Below are 24,988 nucleotides of genomic sequence, written 5' to 3'. Positions count from 1 at the left end.
CCGTTGTTTTTGAAAAGGTATAGTGGATTATATGTAGTCTAGAATTACAAAAAGATTAAAAGGGGTAAATGAGAAAAACTAAATAAAATGAGGTTAGAGATAAATAAAAGTTCCCATAGAAGCAAAAAGCACATGTTATAGCAATTTACATGACTCAATACGTGTAACTTTTACATTATTTATGCAGTACAATATAGTTTTTTTCACGTGAAATTTGAGGAAAAATATGTTAGTTTAAAGATGTCCACATTGTAGGATTAATGAAAAAACCATATACAAAAACAATGAGAAGCTAAGTTTCTTTCCATTTGTAATGGGAAGCATGTATAAACGGAAAAAACTTTCACATTATGCCCATCGTCTCATTGCCCGACCTTGACTCCTCATTATTTGGATGTCGCATTTAGTATTCAGGATTTGCCTAGATTTGGTACCGGTCTAGCGGTCCACATTAAAAAAGTGCTTTACCCTTAGATGTCTAGTCAAATGTTGTACCCTCAAAGCATTTTGAGGAGAACCAACTAGCTCCGGGTTGAAGTGGCATTTCACCCATAATCACAACTCATCGCTAATATTCTTATTATGGATCGGTTCGGACCTCTACTTAGTTTTACCCAAGTTTCATTCTAGTCATGCTTAGATAACCCCCGTTGGGGTCCATAAGTAGTGACCATTGCTCTATAAAGACTTGCTTTCACTATAGTTGCAATGGGTTAAGAGTCGTCACATTGAGAATTCACTATAGAATCGGACTATGTAATTGCACTCTATAGGCACCGATAATAACTCATTTGCCAATAAAATTTTGAAAATTTCATCACTGTTAATCTATGTAATAACACATTCAAGTAAGACTCTATGGACATCTTTCTGATATTCTTCACTTGTAGGTTTTAATCTAGTTTGGATTATCTAGGTTTTGGAATAATTGAGAATACTAATGTTATTGACAATTATGAATTTTCGAAGTGATATAATAACATCAATACATACATTTCATACTAAATTGGCCATTTGCGCGTTTCCTAATGAAAGAGTATAGAAAACTTTTTAAAAACTAAATCCAGATATAATTGTGTAAATCTATCACATGAAGTAATATTGACTCCATCACAAACTATATATTACATAGTGTAGAGATGTTCTAAAGTATCTAAAAACCATGTGGAAATTGTCCAATTAATTATAAATCTATTGTAAGGATACATATTTAGACATAAACTTTTCAATTTTGTCAATTAGTCCTAAATCTTTGCGTGAAATTTTAATTTAGTTATTCCAGCCAATTCTCACCGGAAATCGTTGACGTGACGGTTTAGTCATTGCTATCCTATGTGACACATTGCCGCATCAATTATTTTCAACTAAAATTGACCGAAATGACTATACTAAAATGTCTTGCAAATGACTAAATAGCCAAAATTGACAAATTTAGGATAGAAATGACATCCGATAGGTTTAGAACTAATTAGGCAATTTTATCCATGAAGTACGCATATTGTATATAGAGTAAAAGTGACCCTATTATACACAAAGGTACTATAATGTTTTTATCCAAAATTTACGCAAGAATATAGAAGGAAAATTTAGCCGATAAACAGATTTGTAACAGTTACTGAACGGAAGATAATAACTAGTTGATGACATAAAATGCATACTTTAAGGTAAACCGTAGTTATGACCGTTGACCTTAGATTTATTCATTCAGCTGATTGATCGATAATTTCTTTCTGCTGGATGATAATGACCACTATCTCCACTCAACATTAATAGAGGCCCCTCAAAGTGAGGGACTAATAGTGTGAACAAAGAAAATTTGTTTCACTGAGCATAGCATGTACGAATCAAGTAGATTAGAAACTATTTTTTAGAACTCTATGTTGAATAGAAACTCAATATAGAAACGGATTCTGAGATATAAATATGGAGAGAGAGAGAGAGAGAGAGAGAGAGATCTCCGAGCAAATTATGTTGCAATAGTATACCTTTGAATGTTTCAATTATTGGCTTATGTTATTATCATTCAAATATATTGAAAGAACGTGATAACAGTCGTAGCAACAAAAAAAAAGCCATCTATTAAACATTTCTTTTAAAGGTGAAAAATTACCAAAATAGTTATAAACAAATTGTAATTGTGTCAATTTAGTCCTAATATTTTTTTTATCAATTAAGTCCTAAACCTTTTGTATTTATGCCAATTCAATCAATTTGGTTGGACGGCTCCAACGTGGATAATTTTAATGATATTTATTTTTGTTTTTCTTATTTTTTTCCTTTTTTGTCTTTCTTTTTCTTTTCTTCCCATTGTGGCCGGTGAGGGTTGTCGAAGCTCACCGGCCACCAAGCGAGGGATTAGGGTGCACATGAAATCACTTTTGATTTCTCATTTCTCTGCCATAAGCCCATCTGGCAGAGAAATGTGTTTGATAAAACGATCAAGTATAAATTTATAAAAAATGACTTTACTTCGACAAGATTTTGCCAATTTTGAGAAGTAAAATTTTAACTTCTACTTTTGGACCACACCCGCCTTCATCGGCCATCCCACCCATCGCCGCACCCCCCACCCTGTGCCAGACCCCACGAGCCCCGCCCGACTCCGACCATCGGCCATGGGTGATCGACCACCGCCACCGCCGCTATCGACCGCCGCCGACCACCGCCACCGCCGACCATCGCCGCCGTCGCCGACCACCACCACCGCCACCACCAACCATCGCCGTCGAAAATTTTGTTAATAATGTTTCAAAAATAGAAATTTTCAACCGTTACCAAATGAATTTTCCTGATTAGAAGTCAATATGGAGCAGAAGAAAAAAAATCAACTTATACTTTTGGGGAGAAGCAGAGAAATCAATTTCTGATCAGAAATTGATTTATTGGACAGAAGTGATTTCATGCGCACCCTTAGTAGCCGCGGGAGAGGCCATGGCCGCCAACGCCTACGACCGGCGAGGTCTTGGCGAGATTGACCTCACCCAGATGTGGGCGAGGCATGACGTTATACCATGAATGCTCTGTAAAGATAACTATTGGTAATTGGTAAACGTGTCTCCAAACGAATGGAGGTTGCTATTTATGGGAAGTGAAAGAGGGGTAGCTATGAGACTATGGGGGTGAAAAGTGAGAAGATTATCAAGCAATTAGTAGGGAGAGCTTGTGTGACGTGAGCATGGTGAGAAGGGCTAATAAAATTTGAGATTATGAAAGAGAGAATTGGAGGTGTGGGAAGTAGTAAAAACATGGGAAAATAACACAAATGATTCTTGAATTTTTAGAATGCGGTCCTCGAACTCTTGATTTGTCCAACATGATCCATGTACTTTTAGTTTATTCAATGTGATCCTTGAACCGTTGATACATGTTCAATTTGGTCCTGACTATATAAAAATGTTTGATAGTATTCTTCAATTAATTCAAGTTTAGGGACAATATTATTTTCTTTCATATAATCAGTAGACTAAATTGAACATGAACCAAGAGTTCGGAGATCACATTGAACATATTAAAAGTTCAAGGACTATATTACATATTGGGACAACATTCGGGGGTCATTTATGTAATTACTCTTAAAAGCATTGGTCAAGAAATCAGTCAATTTTACAATTATTATAGGTTAGGTATACTTTTGGATATCCATGATTTTATATGAAGAAATTGACTTCACTTGTTAGGTATTCGACTTCGGCCTGAACTGGCAAACTGAGAAAGAACCCATCTCGGATTGGGCCTCAACTTCGGCCAATTCAAGGTCCCAAAGCCTATTTCAGCACGTGGGTTTATTGGGGTGGCGTCATGAATGTCCCAGAAAAAACCTGAACGACTCTTGTAACTGTCGGAACGCAAACTTTAAGGAAGATGATCAGTAGACTCTCTCTCTCTCTCTCTGCGTGCATGCTTTTGAAGTCAGAACAGAATAGATCGAAAGGACGCAGATAAGGGTTTAATGCCACCCGTAAAACGATCCGAATGCATTCATGGCAGATCTTTGCGTTTCAAGACTCCTGAAGGAGGTCACGTAATCTGTCTCCATTATGTATGGATCGCTTATGGAAGCACGTTTTGAGTCGCCCCTTGAATCCACCGTACACTTGGGTCGGGTGGTGGGAGTACGTGGCCACAGCAGCAATCTTGCATGAGAAAGAGAACGCTGTTGACGTCACTTCACGTCAAGAAAGCCATCCGCCCCTCGTTTCTGATGAATTAAACCGACCACATTTCTGAAGAGAGATGCGAGATTGCGTCGGACTCCGTTGAAAAGGTTTTCAGATCGGCTCTGTCGTGTATTGTGGAATGCTTAGGTAGAGTCGAGATGATGGCGCACTTGTTTTATTGGTATTTTGCGGCGATCTCTCTCTCTCTCTCTCTCTCTCTCTACGAGAGAAAGCCAAATAAATTGCATCAAGAAATTTGAAATGTCACTCCTGGTTGCTTGGTCTACGTTCCGGAACAATTGTTTTTGTATAATATATTACATTGATACATAGATGAAGAGGATTAGATGAGCAAAAATAAGGAAAGTGAGGCTAGAGATGAGAAGTTCACATAGAAGCAAAAACTACATGCAACAGATGATTTTTTTTTGTTTTGTTCTCCTGCAACTGATGATTTGATATGTATAACGTTTGCTTGCATTATGTATGCGATATATATTATAAAACTGGTGGGAAAAAAATACATAGTTTGTTTTAAAGGTATTTTGACAACTAATACATTATTTTAAAGATATCCACATTTTAGGATTAATGGAAAAATCATATACAATAGCAATGAGAGGTAAATGGTGCGCATGACAACACTTCTGCTTTAAAAATCAACTTATGGCTAAAAGTTAATTTTTCTATTTCTACTTCTGAGCAAAAATTGATTTTTCCACTTTTGGAGAGAAATAAATTTTTGTTACTTCTTCAAGTGACTCCAAAACTACTTCTACAAAAAAAAAAAAAGCTTTAGGAGTAGAAAAATGAAGTTGCATAGCCAAACAGATTTTTGTTCTAGAAGTTGCGTTATCAAAAAATTTTTTGCTCCACAAGCACTTCCGGAGCAGAAAATTCCATCTAGAAGTGTTGTCATGCGTGCCCAAATTTTCTTTCCATTCATTTTGGGAAGCCTATATAAACAGAAAAAAGATTTTACTATTTTAAATGTGTATTTCAGCTATTTTAACCAATTTAAAACACCTTTGGATAACGAAGTTTAGAATATTGTCGAAAAAAGAGCCCTCATATTTTAAATTCACCATAAAATCAGAGGATGTAATTGCACAATATAGGCACCAATAATTACTCATTTCCAATAAACTTTCTAAAGTTTCATCACTGTTAATCTACTTAATAGTAATAGTACATTAAAGTATGAAAATCCGCCTATGGGTGTTGCCCCAGTAGGAAGTTCCTGAGGTGCCGCTACAGCTTCTTCCCTCTCTCGTCCACCTAAAACAGCGAGAGAGATGTCCTATTCTTCTCTTATGCTTTTTACTATAGTTTAGATTACTTAGGTTTTTTAATTTTTTAGAATACTTATGTTATTGAGAATTATAAATGTTTAAAGAGTGCTTCTCTTTTATTAAGAAAAACTAAGCAAAATTTTTTTTAGAAATTAAATCCAAATAAAATCATGTAAATCCATCACCTAAAGTAATGTTTATTCTATCACGAACGATATGTTATATTTGATGGATATTGCTTACTCTATATACATAAATGTACGATCGTGTTTTTACCGGAGTTTTTTTTTTTTTGGGTCGAATTTTATCCAAGTTAACTATGCAAGAATATGGAAGAAATTTTTAATCAAAAAACAAATTTTCAACAAATTTTGCAGGGAAGAAGATAACCAGTTGATAAAACAAAATGCACACTTTAAAGGTAAACTCTATTTATGACCATTGGCCTCAAACATACTCATGCAACTAATTAATTGATAAAGTGTTTCTAATAGACAATAAGTATATTATAGTAATGACCACTATCTCCACTCAAGGGAAAATTATCAAAAAAAGTCGTCAACCTATTGACATTGTGTCAATTCAGTTCATCCAGCCAATTTTGATACTTAATGTGGACACCGGTCACCATTGGTTGTCCGGCGAAATAATATTTTAATATATTTTTTTAAATGTCAATTTTCTTTTTCTTTCCTTCCCTCTCCTTCCTCCGACCGATTGCTGAGGTCCGATGACAGCCCAGAGTTGAAAAACCAAAAGTTCATGAACCACATTTAACAAATTAAAAGTTTAAAGATCACATTGAATATTAGGCTAAAATTCAGTGATCAAATTAAACAAAATAAAAGTTTATGGACCACATTGTATATTGGGCGAAAATTTATGAACTATTTGTGTCATTATCCCTAGTAATGTTTGTCCACCAGCTACGGTACAAGGAAAAAGATATGCATGGCCATTCTTATGCAAACCATGTTTACAAAATCATGCAACTCATTTCTTTTATAAAGACTAAACCAGATTATTCTAACGTTGGCATCTGCAAAAAATATTAAGATCTATCCAAACATTGCTTATAACACTTGGACCATTTGTGTCATTATCCCTAGTAGTATTTGTCCACTAGCTGTTGTACAAGGAAAAAGACATGCATGGCCATTCTTATGCAAGCCATGTTTACAAAATCATGCAACTCATTTCTTTTATAAAGACTAAATCAAATTATTCTAACGTTGCCATCTGCAGAAAATAATAAGATTTATCCAAACATTGCTCGTAACACTCGGATGAAGACGAGTTTGGCCCTAATCCTCTCCTTTCCCCATTAACACCAGGTGCCTAGTCCTTTGCTTCACTTCTGCATCATGCTCCTCACCAGGATTTAATGAGAATCCCAAACTTAACCACCCCGCCTTTTGATGCTGGCTTCCTTTACTACAAATCCATGGCTTCTAGAGGAAGGTGCGTGATCGACAACACATGTATACAATCCCTTATATTCCTGTAACGTCATGCTTACCATACAATACAAGCACATAGACTGATAGACAAGCCTTACAAACAGGTTCAAAGTAAAGTTTTGCTAAAGTACAGTCGTGACGACACATGTTGTTTCCTTCCTCAGACTTAACCCCCTTTTTCCTCCTATAAAAAGCTTAACAACCATCCTGCTCCGACACCACAGAGCCCATTATCTTACATAAAATCTCTCTCTCTCTCTCTCTCTCTCTATGGCGAAAGCAAACTCTTCAGGGGGCTCAACAGCTGATTCAAACCCATCGGCCGTATGTTTGAGCCTGGAACCACCCAGACCCTACACTTGCACAGTTTGTTTCAGATCTTTCCTTTCTTCACAAGCCCTAGGGGGTCACCAGAACGCGCACCGCAAAGAGAAGAGAAAGGCCAAGAGAGACTACATCGAAAAGCGCCTCTCTTTCGTGAAAAACTCCGCCGCCTCAAGCCATATGCCGCCTTGCGGGGTTGATCGTTTCGCAGCTGCCCGGGTGTTCAACCCTGCGGTGGCCCATTGTGGAGGTTCTGGCACGGGCGTGCTATTCAAGCCAGAGCAAGATTATGGGCCTCAATGTGCCCTAGGATTACCTTCGACGAAGCCTGAGATTAGACGCCAGAATGTTGCAAACTCGGCCGCAAATCAAGAGATCCGACCCGGAACTCATGACTTCTTGGGGTTGTCAAAGAGGGGGAGTGGCTCAGATGCTAATAACAGTAAGGACTCAAAAGAAGAGGGAGGTCTGGACTTAACCTTGAAGCTGTGAACAGTGAACCTTTTTGTGTGCCCTAAGATGTACATGTAATTAAAAAAAAATGTGTGAACTCTACTAGATCGAAGAAAAAAAAATGTGAGACATTTGTTTTTATGTGTCTACAAAAATCCTAATTTGGTTAAGCAAAAAAATGCTGGGACTCTAAATTGTCTTGCCACTAATGTGCAAGACCTCGCTGATCTGTCGGTGCATTCTATCATCCATCTTGATTTTACAATTTTGAATTCATACTAAGTTCTAACAACCGCATACTTATGCGTCACTAATAGTCATATCTAAGGCTTAAAAACAATGGAGTGGTCTTGGTTTTTTTAAATTATCAAAATTACAATCGGTTTCTCCAAAGCAATTAATTGCATTATGTGGTCGAGCACTAATTTGCTCAAAATGTGATTTAGAGACGATAAAAATCATCTAATGATGCTTTGAATTGGTTTGGAAACAACACTAATGACTTATATAGAGGTCATCAGGATGACATTTGATCGTCATCTTCTTTGTTTTTTTTTTTTCGTTGGTTTAGTGATCATGTGGTGTCCGGCCTAACTTTTGCACACTTCGACTTGTCCACCTCCCTAAATGGTCTTAAGGGGTCACATCGCGATCCTTCCAAACCCAAACCTATTATTAGGTGAGAGCTCATCAACGGAAGACGTTCTGACCAAAAAAAAAAAGGGAAGATGTTTAAACTTATCTAGAGAAATCACAAAAGCAAGTTGCTAAGATGGATCGGGCATCGTACCAAGAAAGTTGCAGCATTATGTAAGTAGAAACGTCTAGCAAACGATTGAGGCAAAATCAAATGGGAAGTTAAGGATATGAAACAGTCGCCGCTACTATGTAATTACATACTGTGCAAACCAGCTCACTCTAAGGTGTCGTCGAGGTTGAAATGGTTCAAAGCTGTCCTAGCAACTCGATACACAAGAACCAAATGACCTTAGGATACATCAAAGCCTGTCTTAATTATTAGAATCGGCGTATAGTAGATTCTGGCCATTATCATTGAGTTCGATAAACACATGCAAATTCGTGGAGATAATTCCAATTTCTCCATGTTCAACTTTGCAACGTAAACATGTCCAACTTGAACAGCATACAAATAGAAAAATATGCCACCGCATATCAAGAAGTCAAAGGCGAATTAACTTCCTAATTTGCGAATGAATACTAAGTCATAGCAAGTGTTGATTCTAGTGCTTGCTATCTAAGTTTAGCAGCTTGAGAACACGGCACCCTGCTCATCTGTTCTTCAACACCGCGTGTAGCGACCTCAAGGCGGAGATTTGTCGAACCAATCTTAAGGTAGTTACGCAATACTCATCAGATAAGGTGAAATAATTTCTAGGGCTCAGGAAAACACGTTAAATACACTTGATGGGAGGGCATCCACATGAAGAAAGACCCTCATGTATTTACAAAACATCAAGCTCTTCTTCCCTTCACTTCACAGAACAATCCTGTACAAGCCACATCTTTCCCAAACCAATCCCCAAACAAAGCCGAACGTCAGCGTACAGTCCACGTCTCAAACCATCACAAACTTTACCTATGCAGGTTCTGAAGACCATGTCATCGTTGATTTTGCTTTGCCGAATCAGGGATGTCGGTTTCCGGTCCATGTGATTTTTTTAGCTTCGCAACAAGAACCCACATGTTAGCAAGCTCGTTCTCCAAGTAAGCTTCTCTTTGCTTGGACTCCTCCACTTTCTTTTGCAGCTCGGACTCCCTTTGGTCCTTCTCCAGAAAAGCAGCTTCATAAGCTACCTCTCTTTCTCGGCTTATTGCGAGTTCTCTTTTCATATCAGCAGCAGGCGAGACACCTTGGTCTTGACGCTTTGTGTGGCTCTCCCTCCGTCCATTTCGCATTGTACTGCTGTTCCTGCGTAGCGTTTGGGAGTTCCTAGAAGCTGCCAGGTCGGCAGTGAGCCTCTCGTTATGATTCATGAGCTTCGCCACTTCTTCTGACAAGGCCTTGAGCTCGACGGCAGCGGCTGAGGCAAGGCCTTTGGCATAGGAACTGTCCTCGGCCAATTTCTGATTCCGAAGTTCTAACTGTTGGTTGGACTCAGTTAACTCAGTCACCTTTCGGTTCAATTCTTCAATCTCAGCAGCCTGATGAAGTACAGGAGTCTTCTCATTAAAAGGTCATAACTAAAGGCAATTAAATTACAAGACAGTTGACTTCACAAACAAATTAAGAGTCATGCTCTGGAGTTTTAGAGAAATATATGAGCTGTCAGGAATGTTCTCATAATCACACCCTTATGCTCAGAATGCACAAGCAGGTGCAAACAATTTTCTGAAAGTGTTAGGATTTGAACATTGACCAAAAATGCATATAATATATTTCTTAACAATCACAAAAATGCAACTAATTTCCAGGAGACCTTTACTTTGGTGGCTGGCTGAAGGAAGGCAGTAAACTACTATGGATGTCAAGGAGAAAGAGATCAATGCACCAAAACCTGGGAGCTTCCCTATAACTGAGTGACAGAGTATACATGAAAACTCTACCTATGATGAGTATTGCACAGCTTTCATAAGCAGTATCCATCAATTGGCTATGACTCCATTAAATACTCCCATAGACCAGAAGACTAACATCAGAAGAGATGGTTAAAAGTCCAAGAGGAAACCTGTCTTTGTACAAGCGAGCCTTGATTTTTGTCAGTTAACAAATTATCTTCTTTTTCCAAGCCAAGTTCTCCAAGAAAGCTCTTCACTCCAGCAAATCTCTGAGAGTAGCTGACTGATGAACTAAGGTTTCTCAAATCCAGGCCATCTGAGAGCTGTTGCCTCAAAGATGTTATTGTTTCTTGCAATCCTTCACACTCACAAGTCTGCACCAAAACAAGTGCAAGTCCAAAACGGGTTTTAAAATTTGACAATTGTCATGAACCAAAACTAGGGTATAAAAGAAATGCGTGAATTTAAAAGCTCCGGGTACCTTTTGGTTGAGCTGCTCTTGAATGACACGGTTATCTGCAGTTTTAACCTGATGATTCAACAAGCCAAATAGATTAGTCATAAGCAGAGATTCGTAGATGCAAGTAACAAACACATGGCCAATATCTCTCTGTTTATGCGCTTGAAATTCAGTTTCTGCATATCAGATTAGGCAGCAGCACAAATAGTCGGTGAAGTTGCCTTGCTCAGTGAGCAACTCAGATTGATTACTATACAGGTAAGGAAATGTATAATGCACATTTTTGTTCTTTTGGCATTGCATGTGAGGCTTGAGGCAGGGATCTAATGTGGTTAGACATGATGACAGCATAAGAGGGAAATAGACTTTAACGCTTTAACAAATGACAGGAAATCAGCTACCACTATCAGGTAATTGTACATATATATCTTCATTTTTTTAACTCTTTTTTGGAAGAAAGGACGTCATAGATGGTCGCGTCCGGACTTCCCGGGAGTATCTGTCTATAGAAAGGAACCTCGCTAAGTGCGACCACCAAGTTCAACTTATCATTGAACGGGTGGGGCAAATCCTGTCAAATTTGGGCAGTGCTGCCCATTAAGCATCTGTAGATTATCAGGAGCACTTCTGTATGGAATAATTCTACAAATCTGCCATCACCATGGAAATTTTCCCTAAGTAAGCTAAAAGACAGATAAGAATGTGTAATAGCATCAACACATGCATTAATAAACTACCTCAAGTTCGAAGGACTTCTCATTCAGTTGAGCCATCAGGTCAGCAATATGCTGCAATATTAGGAGATACAAACCATAATGTTGTCTGCGAACCCATAAAACAGCCAAAACATTTCAAGAAAAGTTCAACTTACTTGAGATACTTCATGTTTACCCATCTTGCCATGAGAAGCAACGATGGAATCAGCAATTTGCTTCTCAAGCAAAGCTATTTGTTCATTCTTGACATTAATTTCATCATTTAAATTCTTCATCTCCACCTTAAATACCAGCAAACTGTTAAGATAGTACTTCATCACATTATACAAAACCTAAGATCCCAGGAAGAAAAAATTACATGAATCTGTTCCTTCCGAGGGTTTCTTGCAGCCTCCTCTGATAACCGCTTTAAAGCACTCGAATGTAGTGCCAACTCCCCTGACAATATCTTTTGTTGCTCCCTTAGGAGTTCGATCTGATCAATTGATTTTATGCTACTCTGGACCCCATAAAATACAAGTATAAGCAAATGGGTAAAAATGTAACTCGAGACTTGCACATTTAAACAAACAGAAGTACATTGACACATGCAAACCTACAATATATGTGCATGTACAAATGTATGGTGCATCAAGTTTGCATACCTTCATGTGCATGTGCGTGGACTGAGAAAGGAGAGAGATCTCATATGAATCATGACACACTCATGCATTCATGCATGCATGCATCTCCAACTTTATAACCCAAAGAGAGTAACCAAACATTATACTTTTGATGAAACTTAGAATAGCACATGGCTATGACGTGCAGATTCATGTTGTGACTGGATATTCAACAGACTAGAAGAATGATTCTGGAACAGTCTTAGAACACTCATGAACAATGCATCTTCGACATAAACCCTGAAAGTTGCATGCAGATACTAGGCATTTTTCGGTGACAGTGTTTTCTATGAGTGAGAACATCGCCAAGATAAGAGAACTGATTCTTGATCAAAATTTCAAACAACTGCCAGGTCTTGGCAAGTTTCTTGCTTAATAGTTGCCATAGAAACATATATGGTTTACCAGAGGTGTCTCTTGTCCCAAAAAGTTATCTTCACGAACATCTTGGTCCTCTCTACTCTCACAATGGATATCTGCTAGAGGAGAACTTTCTGTGACTAAAGATTGGGAATGTCTGGACTCTGTAAGAAAGTTGCCACTTTCTGCTTGGGGCGTTGAAGGTGTGCTAACAGATTTTACTCCACTTGATTTATCGCTAGTACTTGCCAGCGTACCCAAGCCACTATCTCGTTTCTGTAAACAGAAGAAACAGGGAAACAGATAACATGATATTCAACTGAAAAATAATATGCTGATAAGTCTAGTTGGAAGCATATGGCTGCATGTAGGTGCACCAGTTTACAGGGGCAACTATACTTGGAACATAGAAGCTAAAGCTAAAATGGAAGTCAAAGCAAAAAATAAATAAATAAAATTGAAGAAAAAAGAGGAAAATGTGATGCAGGAAAAATTGAAGAATGCTTCACCTCCCAATTTTTTTGTTTCCAAGAAGTACAGAAAAATCTTTAGCATTCTAATTAACAGGTTCCAAACATTTAAAAGAAGACAAAGCTGTTGATTGGTACATCCCTATTCAAACTAACAATATAGTGGACCAAATATATATATACCATGAACTTCCCTTGAATATTTGAAAAGAAAAATACCCACAGGCCTCATACTGCAACAGGGTGTGAGCTCTTTCTTGTATGTCTAATTAGCAAAATTCCAGGTGAAATATGACTCAGTATCAATAGTATATCCAGATCTCTAGCAGATAATATTCTTTTTTATGCATAACGTCTTCCTAAGATTGACTTGTAACATTCCGAGCTTTATGATATCAATCACATCGCAGCACAATCTATTAGAAAGCAGGAAACATCTAATGAACTACAGATGCCTTCTGAAGGATGTCCACTGGTACAGGTGAAGATCCCCCAGTTAGAGATCCTAAGGTATGATATTGCGGCACCGGTTTACCAGCACCTTGCATGTAAAATTGAAGCTTTTACTAGAATCTCAAACAAAAATGGCTCGTTCAATTCAGAACCACAGTTTGACCAAAAAAAAAAAAATTTCAGTACCACAGATTTTGTGTCAAATTTACAAAAAAAAGGAAGAAAAAACTCCAATTAGGCCTTACACATGAGAAGAAAAGCTATGCATCCGATGCTTAAGTGTTTCTTCTTGTTATCATCTAATGAAACGAAAGCATAAAGATATGCATACAGCACAAGTTAAAGCAACAATGACGGAAATTCCCAAAAAGCATATCAAGAACCCCTCAAACAGCGAAAGAAAAACAGTAAAATTGCTCTATGAATGACCTCCCCCAAAAAAAAAACTGCTATATGAATTATAAAAATATGCAATATCTAGAAAGGTAGAGAAGATTTGTCATTCATACACGTGGCTTTAACCAGCTCAGCAATCCATGCTTCTTGCTCTTCTTTTCATCCTTCACTGGGTCATCTGCTGTTTCACTATTGGCCTCCACAGAAACATACAACTCTATATTTTCATCATCTAACATCAAGTCCCGTCTTTTGTGGGGTAGATATGCAAGCTGTATAAGTTGAATAAATCGGCATAGTCATGAAACACTTTACGTTGAGCAGGTAAACCAAAACTCAAAGTGCTTTTAAAGTAAATTATGTGCACTGTCGTTAGACAATGAGAAAACTACAGAAGCAAACTCTTATATATTCTGTTTTTAAGGTTATAGAAACAAGCTAGTATGAAAACCAACCACACCTCTTCTTCACCAAAGGAATGTCTCCTCCTCTGACCAGGGCGATGAGGAAGTTTGGACGATGGCGAATCTTTTGTGGACACCAAGATTAGTTTCGTCAACCGCTGAATACGACCCAATAAAGCAGCTTTTGCTTCCTCTTCTTGTTCCAATCTGGACTGAAGCTTAACTTGACCATCTTCTAGCTTTACATATAAAGTAGCAAATTAAAAAAATGGAACAGGTCATATAAATAGTATTATGTCTTCCCCGCTTTATGAAGGAACAAAGTCACAGAGGCAAATATTTGAAGAAAGTTATGAAACCTAACTACTAGTCTCTACCATGATGAGATTAACCACCTAATGTAGGCAAATGTAAGCATGAACTCTTTTCTTTGATTAAAGGATATCATGGTTGAGGTATACAATATTAAAAAACATTCTTGCTACGTTCCTGCAATTTGCAACATTTTATACAACTTAGGCACTTCTCCAAGCCGTCTCTGTGCATTACCAATCAAATCCACCACAGGACTCAATTGAGGTTGAACCCTTTGGGAGGAAATGGTAATTGAAAAGTCAGAGAGAAATTTCTAGCGGGAAAACACAATGATCATTTTATCTTGAATGAAGAAATAGATGAAAAGAAGCTTTCGTATTCCTAACTGACAACCCTACTTATAACTTCTTAAATAACTTACTTTCAGCCCTCTCAATATGTCCATGAAGAGAGAGAGAGAGGAGAAATAGTGGCCATGCTGACTCACTATTAGAGTACCTTTTGTTTCAGGAGCAGAATGTCATCTTTTCCAGTAGCATCTTTCATTTGAGGAATGGTGACGATACCCTTCTTTAATTGTTCTAATTCTTCTTTTAGGCGCCGTATCTCATTTTGGTACTTTTTAATCAGCGACTTCTCATCAATGATCTGCATAGAAATGAATTGGGTATAAGGATCCTGAAATATGGGGAATCAACAGATCACGTGTGCTCACCTTGTTTTGTGCTGCTTGAATTTCAATATGTTTTGCACGATGAGCAAACTTCAATGTGTTATGTGTCTCCTCAGAATTGCTTGACGACGGAGTGATGGTGCAAATAAGCTGGAAGCTCCAGAAGAATAATCATTACAATCTGCGAATTATTTCCAGAAATGATACCCATGATTTGACATCAGTAACTTGAAGGCTTACAGATACTCGTCCATGGCCACTTAGAGAAGACTGGAGGAGCCTTGTCAACTTCGAGTCTCTGTATGGTATGTGAGTAGCCCTCCCATCAGTTAATTTTGATATCACCTAAAAGTCACAATAATTGGTTAAAACTAAACCTTTCAAAAGAAAAATAAGGACCATGACATTAAAACATTGTCCAAAGATAAAATTTCAAATTTGACACCTTTATGAATGTATCACTATTGTTGTTGGTTGGGGCACGAGATGAATGCCTTGTAGTTTAAGAAATTAGAACCGATTTGGCATTTAGTTGATTGAGTGACAATTTTGGCTTACTGCAAAAACTATGATTCTGTGCAACTCAATTTGTTTGCTCAACATCTGGTATTTAAAAGAGAAATTGCTTGCAATTTATCTGAACTGATCCAAAAAAAGCAGTTTTGATACCAAAGCACTAGACAAAACGTCCATGGAATGTAGACATTGCTTTATCTCATAATATTTGCTGTCATCAACAGTTCTTTCTTCTGCCATTTCCTTTACCCTAAACCGAAAAAAATAAATAAAAAAACCTGTTTATTCACAAAAGTATGCATGGAGAAATTTTTTCGTCTTTTTTGGCATATTCTTCCACAGATTGAGAACAAAAACTACGCCTCAAATGGTGGTTCATTGCGGCCAAAGAACAGTACAGTGAACCACACAAGGATTTTGTCAGCTCAAGAGAAGTAACTGAGAACCATATATTACAAGATGTCTTCCTCAACCTACATCATAAGATCTCCCTAAACTTAGACAAGGACTCAAAAATCTGAGTTATTTTGCATCCCTTCAATGTGAAAGCATATCCTTGCTCTTCTAAGACTAGCTCACTTCTTTTCCTTCTCTTGGCTACATGAGTATAACACTAAGATTGACTAAGCAACACCCATTGTCTAAACACAGCTTTGTGCGTGCGCACACACAGAGAGGGGCCTGGAGTCGAGAATAGACTGAACTAGTTCTGTTATGGAAAACTGTAAATAATATCTGCACCGAGTTGAGTACCAGATTATCATCTCTATAAAGGTCAGATAAAACCAAATTGATCCATACTAACAACGCGGTTTGATAAAGAAACATATGAGGCTCACAGTTCCCAGAGTTAGCAAACTTTTGTTGATGTAGGATCCTTCTTTCCTCCTTACACCAGTTGCTTCAACCTTCGAACTTTCAGAACCTGCCAGATCGATGAGGTTCTGCAGGTATAAGTAAAACATGAAAGGTTACAGGTTGCAGACTTTTACATGGAAAACAAATTTATTTATAAACAATCAATGCTCAAGTAAAAGTTTAATCTATTTGTCCAGAAAAAGAATTGAAAAAGCACACTCTTAATGGAAGCAATGATATCGATAGAGGCAGCGGTTGCAAAAGCAATCGCATGCCAATGACTGTGGAAACAGTTACAATGTATATTACTTTGTTGTGATATTACACTACAATGATTGCTGTCCGAGTTCTTCTCTATCAGACAGTAGAGACAGTAAGATGATAATTCTTCAGCTTCAGTCTGTACTTTAAAAACTTTTAGATATCCTAGGTCTGCAGCTTTGAACATTCATACTTTCAAGTTCATTTTTGCTAAATGTACCAAAGCACACATAAAATGAAAAAGAAAAACTTCGTTTGACCAGGTTGCTCTAGTTCCTATTATAAAGGACAAAGCTGCAGACAGTTGCCTGAGCAATCATCCACGCTTTTGACTGATAAAAAAATATCAGTCGGAGAAAACAGGATAGTTTTCTCAGCAACAGCGGTCCACAATAACCTCTGCTTACAACAGTAAGTATGAATTTCCTTCACACCACACTAGCAGCCAACAGCAGTGGTGCTACCCACCTCGACCACAACATAATTATGACGACAATCGCTATCTGCTACTATTTGAAACTACAATAGACAACCAAACAACTTGAAACAGACTTATCAAATGAAAGATTTTGGATTTACCAGTTGCGACAGGGTTACTGCTTCCCCCTCTGAGTTTTCACCACATGGGCTACTCTCTATTGTCTGTAAACGGTTGGAGCAGATGTAACGTTGTAAGAGGAAAGAACAGAGAAAGAGATGTACATGCCCAAAGCTTATTAAGAAGAATACAGTATTGTCATTGGCAGTTTATATATTCACTCATTTGCTGAGGTAATTCTTACGATATCCATTGTAGAATTACTTTCTGCTCGTGGATATGGAGACTGTCATTTTCCAGGGGTTTCACGTTATTATAGCTAATCAATTTGGCATATTTAGTCAGGTTTTAAGTTTGCAGGCCATGTGTTGAAGTATGTCCCCCATTACTTGACAATGGGTTCTAAATGTTCTTTACATTCATGTGATCTCCCTCCACCTATTAGCTTAAGCTTTTGGGTTGGACTTTTTAACATGGTATCAGAGCCGTTGCTATCTCTTTCGCGAATGTGCACGGTAAAAAATTCCTCAAAAACTCCACGTGCATGTGCGTAGTCAAAATTTCACGTGCCGCTTGTAATCCGGCTTGCACGTGAATCTCCATCCACCTATTAACTTAAACTTTTGGGTTGGACTTTCTAACATCATGTTATGAAATTATATCCACAATTAATCACTGATCATTGACTCCTCCAGCGGGACCATTCGAGGGATTGATTGAGCTAGTGATACCCGGTCACTTGACAAGGCAACAGTTTCAACTTCCATATAAAACAGGTGTCGTATCTCTGCCGATTTCTTTTACAAAAACCATCTCAACAATCATGTGGCTATGGAGAGGTGACACGGTGCATAGTTATGCTCGGCATCATACGTGACAGCTTTTTTCTGTGAGTCTTCATAGGTGAAAAGAATTTCTTTGTTTCTTTCCTTCTTTATCTTTGACCAGTCTCTTGTTTCCCTCTCCATCTCTGGAGGGATAAAATGGCTCTTAAATTGTTTAATTTATAAAAATTGTACCGTAAAGAACTTCAATGTTCGAATCAACACAGTGGTCATAATTACCGCAGCAAGTCAATATTGGTTGTGTCAGAATATGAGGAGCATACCAGAGTAAATATTGTATGGCTCCGGCTGCTCAGTAAATTGAAATTGGTGGATCCAACGTGTCTATGCTCTGTGATCAATAAGAATCATATCAACAACACTATCACTATCATGAGCTTCGAAGAAACTTAAGTTACCACAAATAAAACCAGTACATTGTCAGTTTTAGATTGATGAAATAGCAATTGATGCAAAAAGAGCCAATTCAACAGCAACGATCATGTTTCTAACCCTCCAATCTACTAATAATGCAAAGTAATTATACCATTCGATCCCTTTATAAGCCAAAACATCTGTGAGAAAAATGAATTATACCATAGATGAATTTTTCCATGAATCAATTGATTCTATATGGCTTATTCACACCTTTTTATTCCATTTTTAATTTATTCGGACATGAAGCTGTGCCTCATTTTTTTACTTCACCTTGCATGATAGATCGCGCCTCTATCTTTTTATGTAGATAGATTCAAACTTAATGCCTTTCGCTAGATAGTGATATTACTAACTTATATGCATTAGGGACAATTATACTTACAGGTGAACAATCATTTTCCTTCCAGAATAACATAATTTCACATCATTTACCTTCTCCAGCTGCTATCAAGGAGAGGGCATGAGCAGGAGACAGTACAACTTCCTCCTTTATTCCCTCAACGAAAGGTCCCCTGCAAGACCATTTTTATTAGCCATGCTAGCCCCAAACTCAACGTTTGTTAAGAAGATGTGTCAGACTCAACAATTTGGCCTCTTTACTAGCATAGCAGATTTGGCAAACAATAAGATGAAATAAAATTAAATGACAGTTTAGCATAAAGTAGAGTAGATTGTATTCAATTGCCGTTGAATCAATCATAAGATAGATAATGGAGGTGGCATTGCACCTCAAAACATCTTGAATGTGAGGTAACCCTTATCAAATATTTCAAATATCCAGGGGTAGTTTCCAAACTCCCATGTCCAACACAGAATCTTCTCTCCAATCAATGCTATTAATTAGTCAGGTACAAATGATATTTCTAATACAGAAAAAACCCTGAGCAAGGATGAAGTAATTTCTAAGAAGAAAGTAGCAATTGTTAAGCAGTCACCTGAGCATCCTCTCGAATTCTTAAATTTTGCCCTGCTGGGTTGAGCAAATCATTCACAACCTGCAATTCATGAAGTACCAAAACCATTGTGATTTCACAGACTAGCGTACAAGAGCAACCACACTGCTTCATGTTAAGTACACATACCAAAATTACCTAAAGAAACAAAATTCATGTAAAAAGCCACAAGGAACCAAGTACTTAGAAATCGCGAAAAGAAGCTTACCTCGTTATAAATCTCTAAGTATGACACACGAAGTAGAAATTCCCTGTTCGGAGTCTGAATTGCAAGAGAACATGTTATGCTGTAACAAGAAGCCCAAGGTAGAAGATACACCACTGGCTCTGACAACTATAGAGATTACCTCTTGAATAATGCTAAAAGCATCCTTAACAGCTAGTGCTGTAATTCCAGGCGACCTCTGATCACCCTGCAAAGAGCCATCATTGTGATTGCAAGTTCAGATGCATAGCTTGACATCAAATCAAATTACTACGCTCAGTATCAGAAGCTGCTGCAGATAGTATCCTCCAGCTAACTTTTCCACGAATGACTAGGAATAGGATAAATAACTGCATAAAGCAGCACAATATGTAACACTTGACCTCAAAGTTCAGAAAACGACCAACAGTTATAGGAGTAAAGCATCTTCCTTACACATCATCGCCACATGAACTTTAGCCTTATAGATGAATTTACCCTTTCAATTCAGTAGGATTACAAGGCAATAAGAAGATAGAAATAGGGCCAACTCTGAACAAAACCAGTCCCAACTTTTAAGTTCTTATTTAGATGCTTTCAGCATGGAATTCTCTCCTTCATCAAACTGACAACTACCACTCTGAAGAAAGAGGTTAAAACACACTCAAGTTGAATAAACAAAGACTAAGAATTGCTTGTTAATGAAGCAGAAAAAACATGTACAATGATCATCCTTGATGAACTACAAAAACAGAAGTGTAATAATGCTTAGAATAGGTCATGCTGCAGTAGTTAAGAAAATGGAGTTTATTCCTTTCCATGGATAAAAACCATATGGCTTCTATGTCATTCCACTAATTCACATGAAAATTTTCTTTTAGCAGTTCATCCTGAGGTATCTCAACCCAAAAGAGGGCCGAATCCCTCTCAGACTATGTTATAATGATTGTTATGATGAAGTCAAAGTTATTGATGCAACTGGACCCCTCAGTACGAATTTGAGAACCAAATGCCACAAATAGTATATATACAATACCCCAGAAAGATCAATTTATTTTGGAACTCCATCTATGAGCAATGTGATTGTGTTAGCTTCACTCCAGGTACATCTAGAAATATATAGCATTTAGGAAATACTGAACAAATAGACCATGATAAAAACTATGACTGAGGAAAATGTATGAATGACTCCTCAAGGATGCAATAGCACATTTCAGATCAGAGTTAAGTGATCAAATTTATATTCCAATATGAGGCAACATAAGCTTTACAGAGTACTTGAACTCACGTGCATGGTGTGAGTCTTCCCACTGCTTGTCACACCATATGCAAAAATAGTTCCTGCATTTGGGAGGTAAAGATAGATGACAAGGAAAAATGTACCATGTAGAGACTCTGCAATTAGAGACAGAAGGAATTGAAAAAAAGAAATAGAGACAGAAGAGTTTGAACAGCCAACGGCACACGGACCATTGATTCCTTCCATAGCACCACTAACAACATGTTGAGCAGCAACATCATAGACATGACGCGTCGTGGTTGTGGGACCAAATACGCGATCTAGAAGCACAAAAGGGGAAAAAGTCAAAGCTAACAACGTATAGATCGTAACTACAAAGAAAAAGTTCATATTTGGTGCAGAGTGAGAACATTTTCAGCCTGTGATAAATAAGGAGTGTATTTGAGAAACAAATGTTCAGGTTTCTGAGCACATAGGAAGATAATAAAAAGCATCAATTTGAATTGCTAACATCTTCCGCTAATGGTGAGTAATAAATAAGTATTAGTAATTCACAAATGCAAACTCCCTGCATTCTTGCATTACCATAAAAACTTCAGTTTGTACTGGCAATACAACTACCAATCGGTAGGTCTCAGAATGCATGATTTAGGAAGCATGTTTTATTAATAAGGGATCATTGTTCGGCAGTAAGGACTGTTCGAGGGAGATGTCTAGGGTCGGCTAGGAAATGCAGAATGGACAGTGATTTAAAAACCAAGCAAGAATGTCAAGCAGAAAGGAAGCAGAGAGTTATTGATGAGTTCAACTACGTTGCGATCAAATTGCTGAAGCTAATTGGAATTATTTATTTGAGAGTTCTTTGTACTTAAAGCCCTAACTAACCACTCTTAGCTTTTGTTGGAGAACAAATACATGTAGTCTTCCAAGCACAATATATTTTCCAGTCAATCTTCTTAGAAATCTAAAGCTAATGCCAGAAGAAAATTTAGTACGCATATTAATATACGTGCCCACTTCAGTTATTACTACAGGACTTAGCTAAAAGGGATGGAGATCACATATCAGCATGGCCATACACTTTTGAAAAACTTACCGTATGCATACGCAATTGATGGATTATGCTCGTTGCGCAAGATCGTTTCTCCATCAGCGTACCAAGCAATCCCTTCACCAAGGCGAATTTCCCTGGGGCTGTTCCAAACAAAACCACCAAACCACATTGGCAGATGTTCCACACAACTCACCAGCAATTCACTTACACAAAGAAGCCAATGCACCTGAGTGGCCGGAACCGGACGGTCACTGTGACATTCTCTTTGGATCTTTCCGAATCCAAAGGGAAGCTCTCCGAATAGAAATATTGAGGTTTGCTGCGAGCTGAAGACGATGCGGGAGAGCTTTGGCCGTCGATGGAAGTCTCCAGATTCTGTTTTGAAGATGACGTGGTCGAGGATGCAGGAGAATTGGCAGCTCTAAAATTGCTCAGACTCAATCTATTCGATTTCGGCACACGTCTAGACGCCATCGTCCTTTCACCTCAATGGCTGCGCAAACTGACAGGCGAACCAAAAAAAAGGAAAAAGGCCTCAATAATCAAATCACTGGGAAGAATCTCCAAGTCCAAGCTTGCTCAGAGCATGAATCAGGAATGCAATTTCTCGCATGTCCGACACCACATTCCCAGAGGATTACACCCGGCGAGCACTCACCGCACTCCCTCCCCTGGATTTTCACGGCAAAAAAAAAAAAATGAAAAAGAAAAAACCGCGAAATTGCATTGGATCGGATTACTCCGTAGCCTCTCTCCCCTGAGCACGCACGGTCAACAGCAAAAGAAAAACCGAATCGCAAAAGCAACGGCACAACGGAACCAACAATCTCAACCGACACTTCATTTCGAGTCAAGGAAACCTCCAAAGCAGTCAAACGGAGACCGCGGGAAGAGAACTAAAAGGAGGCGATAACGGTACGGCGCGCAAAGACAAAGGTACCTGCGATAGGAATCAGACGAGCATTGCACGTCAGTCAAAAGAAGGGAGGCGGAGAGATCTTCCGGCAGCGGAGCGAGGTTAGATCTAAGGACGCAGGAGCGAGCGAACGGCGAGGAGGTGGAGGAGGAGGAGGAGAACATTGTCATCATCCTCAGTCATCATCACTACCGGCTAAACCAGGCGAGAACGCAAGCCGCCTCTGTCTTCTCTCTCTTTCTCTCTCTGTCTAGCTTTTCTGGCTGGCGAGCTTTCTCTCTCTTCGGGGTAGAAGATGGGGGGATAGCTTTTCTGGTTTGCCTTGGAAGCGATGCCCTTCGTCAAGAAAGGCGAGTCGCATTTCCAATCCCACCACCGCTTTTGTGTGCTGTAGAGAGAGAGAGAGAGAGAGAGAGACGTTAATAACTCATGAAGCGCGTTTAATTAAGCTTAATTTGGCGGGTACAGTACAGACACACACAGATACAGAGAGAGAGAGAGAGAAAAGAGGAGCTGCTTTCCTTTTTTTCTTTTTCCTTTTTTCTTTTGCATGAAATCAGGTCGAATTATTAATTTATTTTGTATTTTTTTTTAATTAGGAAAGAGAAATAATGGGTAATGGACCAATGGTATGTCGTTGACAAGTCGGTTTAAAAACACACATGACGATGACACAGGAGTCAAAACTCCGATGATTCACCCTAAGAGCAAGACGTTATTATGTAATCACTACTCGGTGGTAACCATTCAAAGATAATGTGGATCACTTTACGAGTCGAGAGAAAATCTATATTTTTTTCCACCTCAATGAAAAATAGGAAAGAGAAATAATGGGGCAATGAATTTGACGTGTCAGAATTCAAACAAAGCAATTTAATGACTTTTACTCGGGTCCATTTGTTTTTTATTTAATTAGGAAAGAGAAATAATGGGGTAATGAATTTGACTATTTGGTGTAGAACGCAGACTTTGCAGTTTCGCAGTGTGTAATAAAACGCGCACGGGTCGCAGGAGTCGCTGGCCAATCAGATTCCGAGATTTTCTCTCTCTTTTTTTATTCTTTTTCTTTTTCTATTTTGGGTGGGGACAAACGACTATTTTTGGAGTGACGTGTCTTCTTCAGCAGAGTAGAGCTCAGCTGGTTTGTCCGAGGGTTTTTTTTTTTTGCCCTTTTAATTTCTTATCTTAATTATCTCGAACGGGAAATAATTTCTACTGCCCAAATGATCTCTACCATATTTAGGTTAGGAACATTCAATGTGCTCTTTTTTTTACTTTTCTTAACCAACTATGTTCACAACTTCTTCTCTTCTTCTAACCCTTTTATTAAATTGCTCCATGTAGTTTCATTAAATCTCGGTACTGCACTCCTATTGTTACTAATTGAAAAAGGGAAAAAAAAATCAGACATTGAACTTGGTATCTTTTGTCATAAAAAAAATCGTCACGAGACAGTTAAAAGGAAAGTTTTTATGGGGCGGCACAAAATGTTGGGAGCTTGAAAATCAACATATGGACATCATTAAGTATGGCGGAAATATGCTTCGTGGATTTCTACTTTAATCTCATGAGACATTCCAATTTAAAAATCGAAAGGGGAGAACAAGATTTTTTTAGTAAAATTACCAGACATTTAAGTGCTATCTTAGTAAAGTCACTTAAATTTTTTATACAACAATAAAGCTCTTTTTTAAAACTAAAAATAGCACTTGAATATCAACATGGAGTACCTTTTGAGATCCTTTTGAGGGTTAGTGACTTGCATGTTTGTTAATTACATCACTAAAACAACATCCCAAGTTGATTATGTTTTCGTATTTTGTCTCCAGAGCTATATGGTAATGTTCTTGAATTCAATGAAGGCAATTCTCTTCGAAAAACATTTAGTCCTAGATATTAAAAGTTACAGATTACCCTTTTAAACTACGGCGCTATTGTACAAAAACCCTCAAACTTTGAAATTTAAAAATTTACCTAATGAAGTTTGATATTATTATAATCTCGCTAAATTGTCTGTCTGCATAACCCTTGAGTATAATTATTTTAGAAACTTGGATATGTACGCGTCGTTTGTCGATCTGTCGAGGTCGACTC

The 24,988-nt window shown here is 38.0% G+C and overlaps 1 protein-coding gene across 1 annotated transcript; it reads right to left on the bottom strand.

The window, feature by feature from the left end:
- Window positions 1-9,088: 9,088 nt before the first annotated feature.
- LOC115729491 (kinesin-like protein KIN-7K, chloroplastic) lies at window positions 9,089-23,302 on the bottom strand. Its single transcript, XM_048270956.1, is given in 24 exon segments — window positions 9,089-9,849; window positions 10,374-10,577; window positions 10,685-10,732; window positions 11,401-11,451; window positions 11,535-11,660; window positions 11,738-11,878; window positions 12,447-12,677; window positions 13,834-13,992; window positions 14,181-14,363; window positions 14,938-15,087; window positions 15,155-15,262; window positions 15,353-15,457; window positions 16,468-16,572; window positions 17,327-17,389; window positions 18,394-18,461; window positions 18,980-19,085; window positions 19,483-19,542; window positions 19,709-19,762; window positions 19,848-19,913; window positions 20,973-21,025; window positions 21,155-21,244; window positions 22,021-22,118; window positions 22,205-22,480; window positions 22,919-23,302. Coding segments are annotated over 23 exon segments (3,060 nt in total). The 5' UTR covers window positions 22,453-22,480; window positions 22,919-23,302; the 3' UTR covers window positions 9,089-9,306.
- Window positions 23,303-24,988: the final 1,686 nt, after the last annotated feature.

This window comes from Rhodamnia argentea, chromosome 10, assembly GCF_020921035.1.
Source record: "Rhodamnia argentea isolate NSW1041297 chromosome 10, ASM2092103v1, whole genome shotgun sequence".
NCBI lineage: Eukaryota > Viridiplantae > Streptophyta > Magnoliopsida > Myrtales > Myrtaceae > Rhodamnia > Rhodamnia argentea.
Note: the sequence above shows the minus strand (reverse complement) of the source record. Positions and strands in the feature narration are given on the sequence as shown.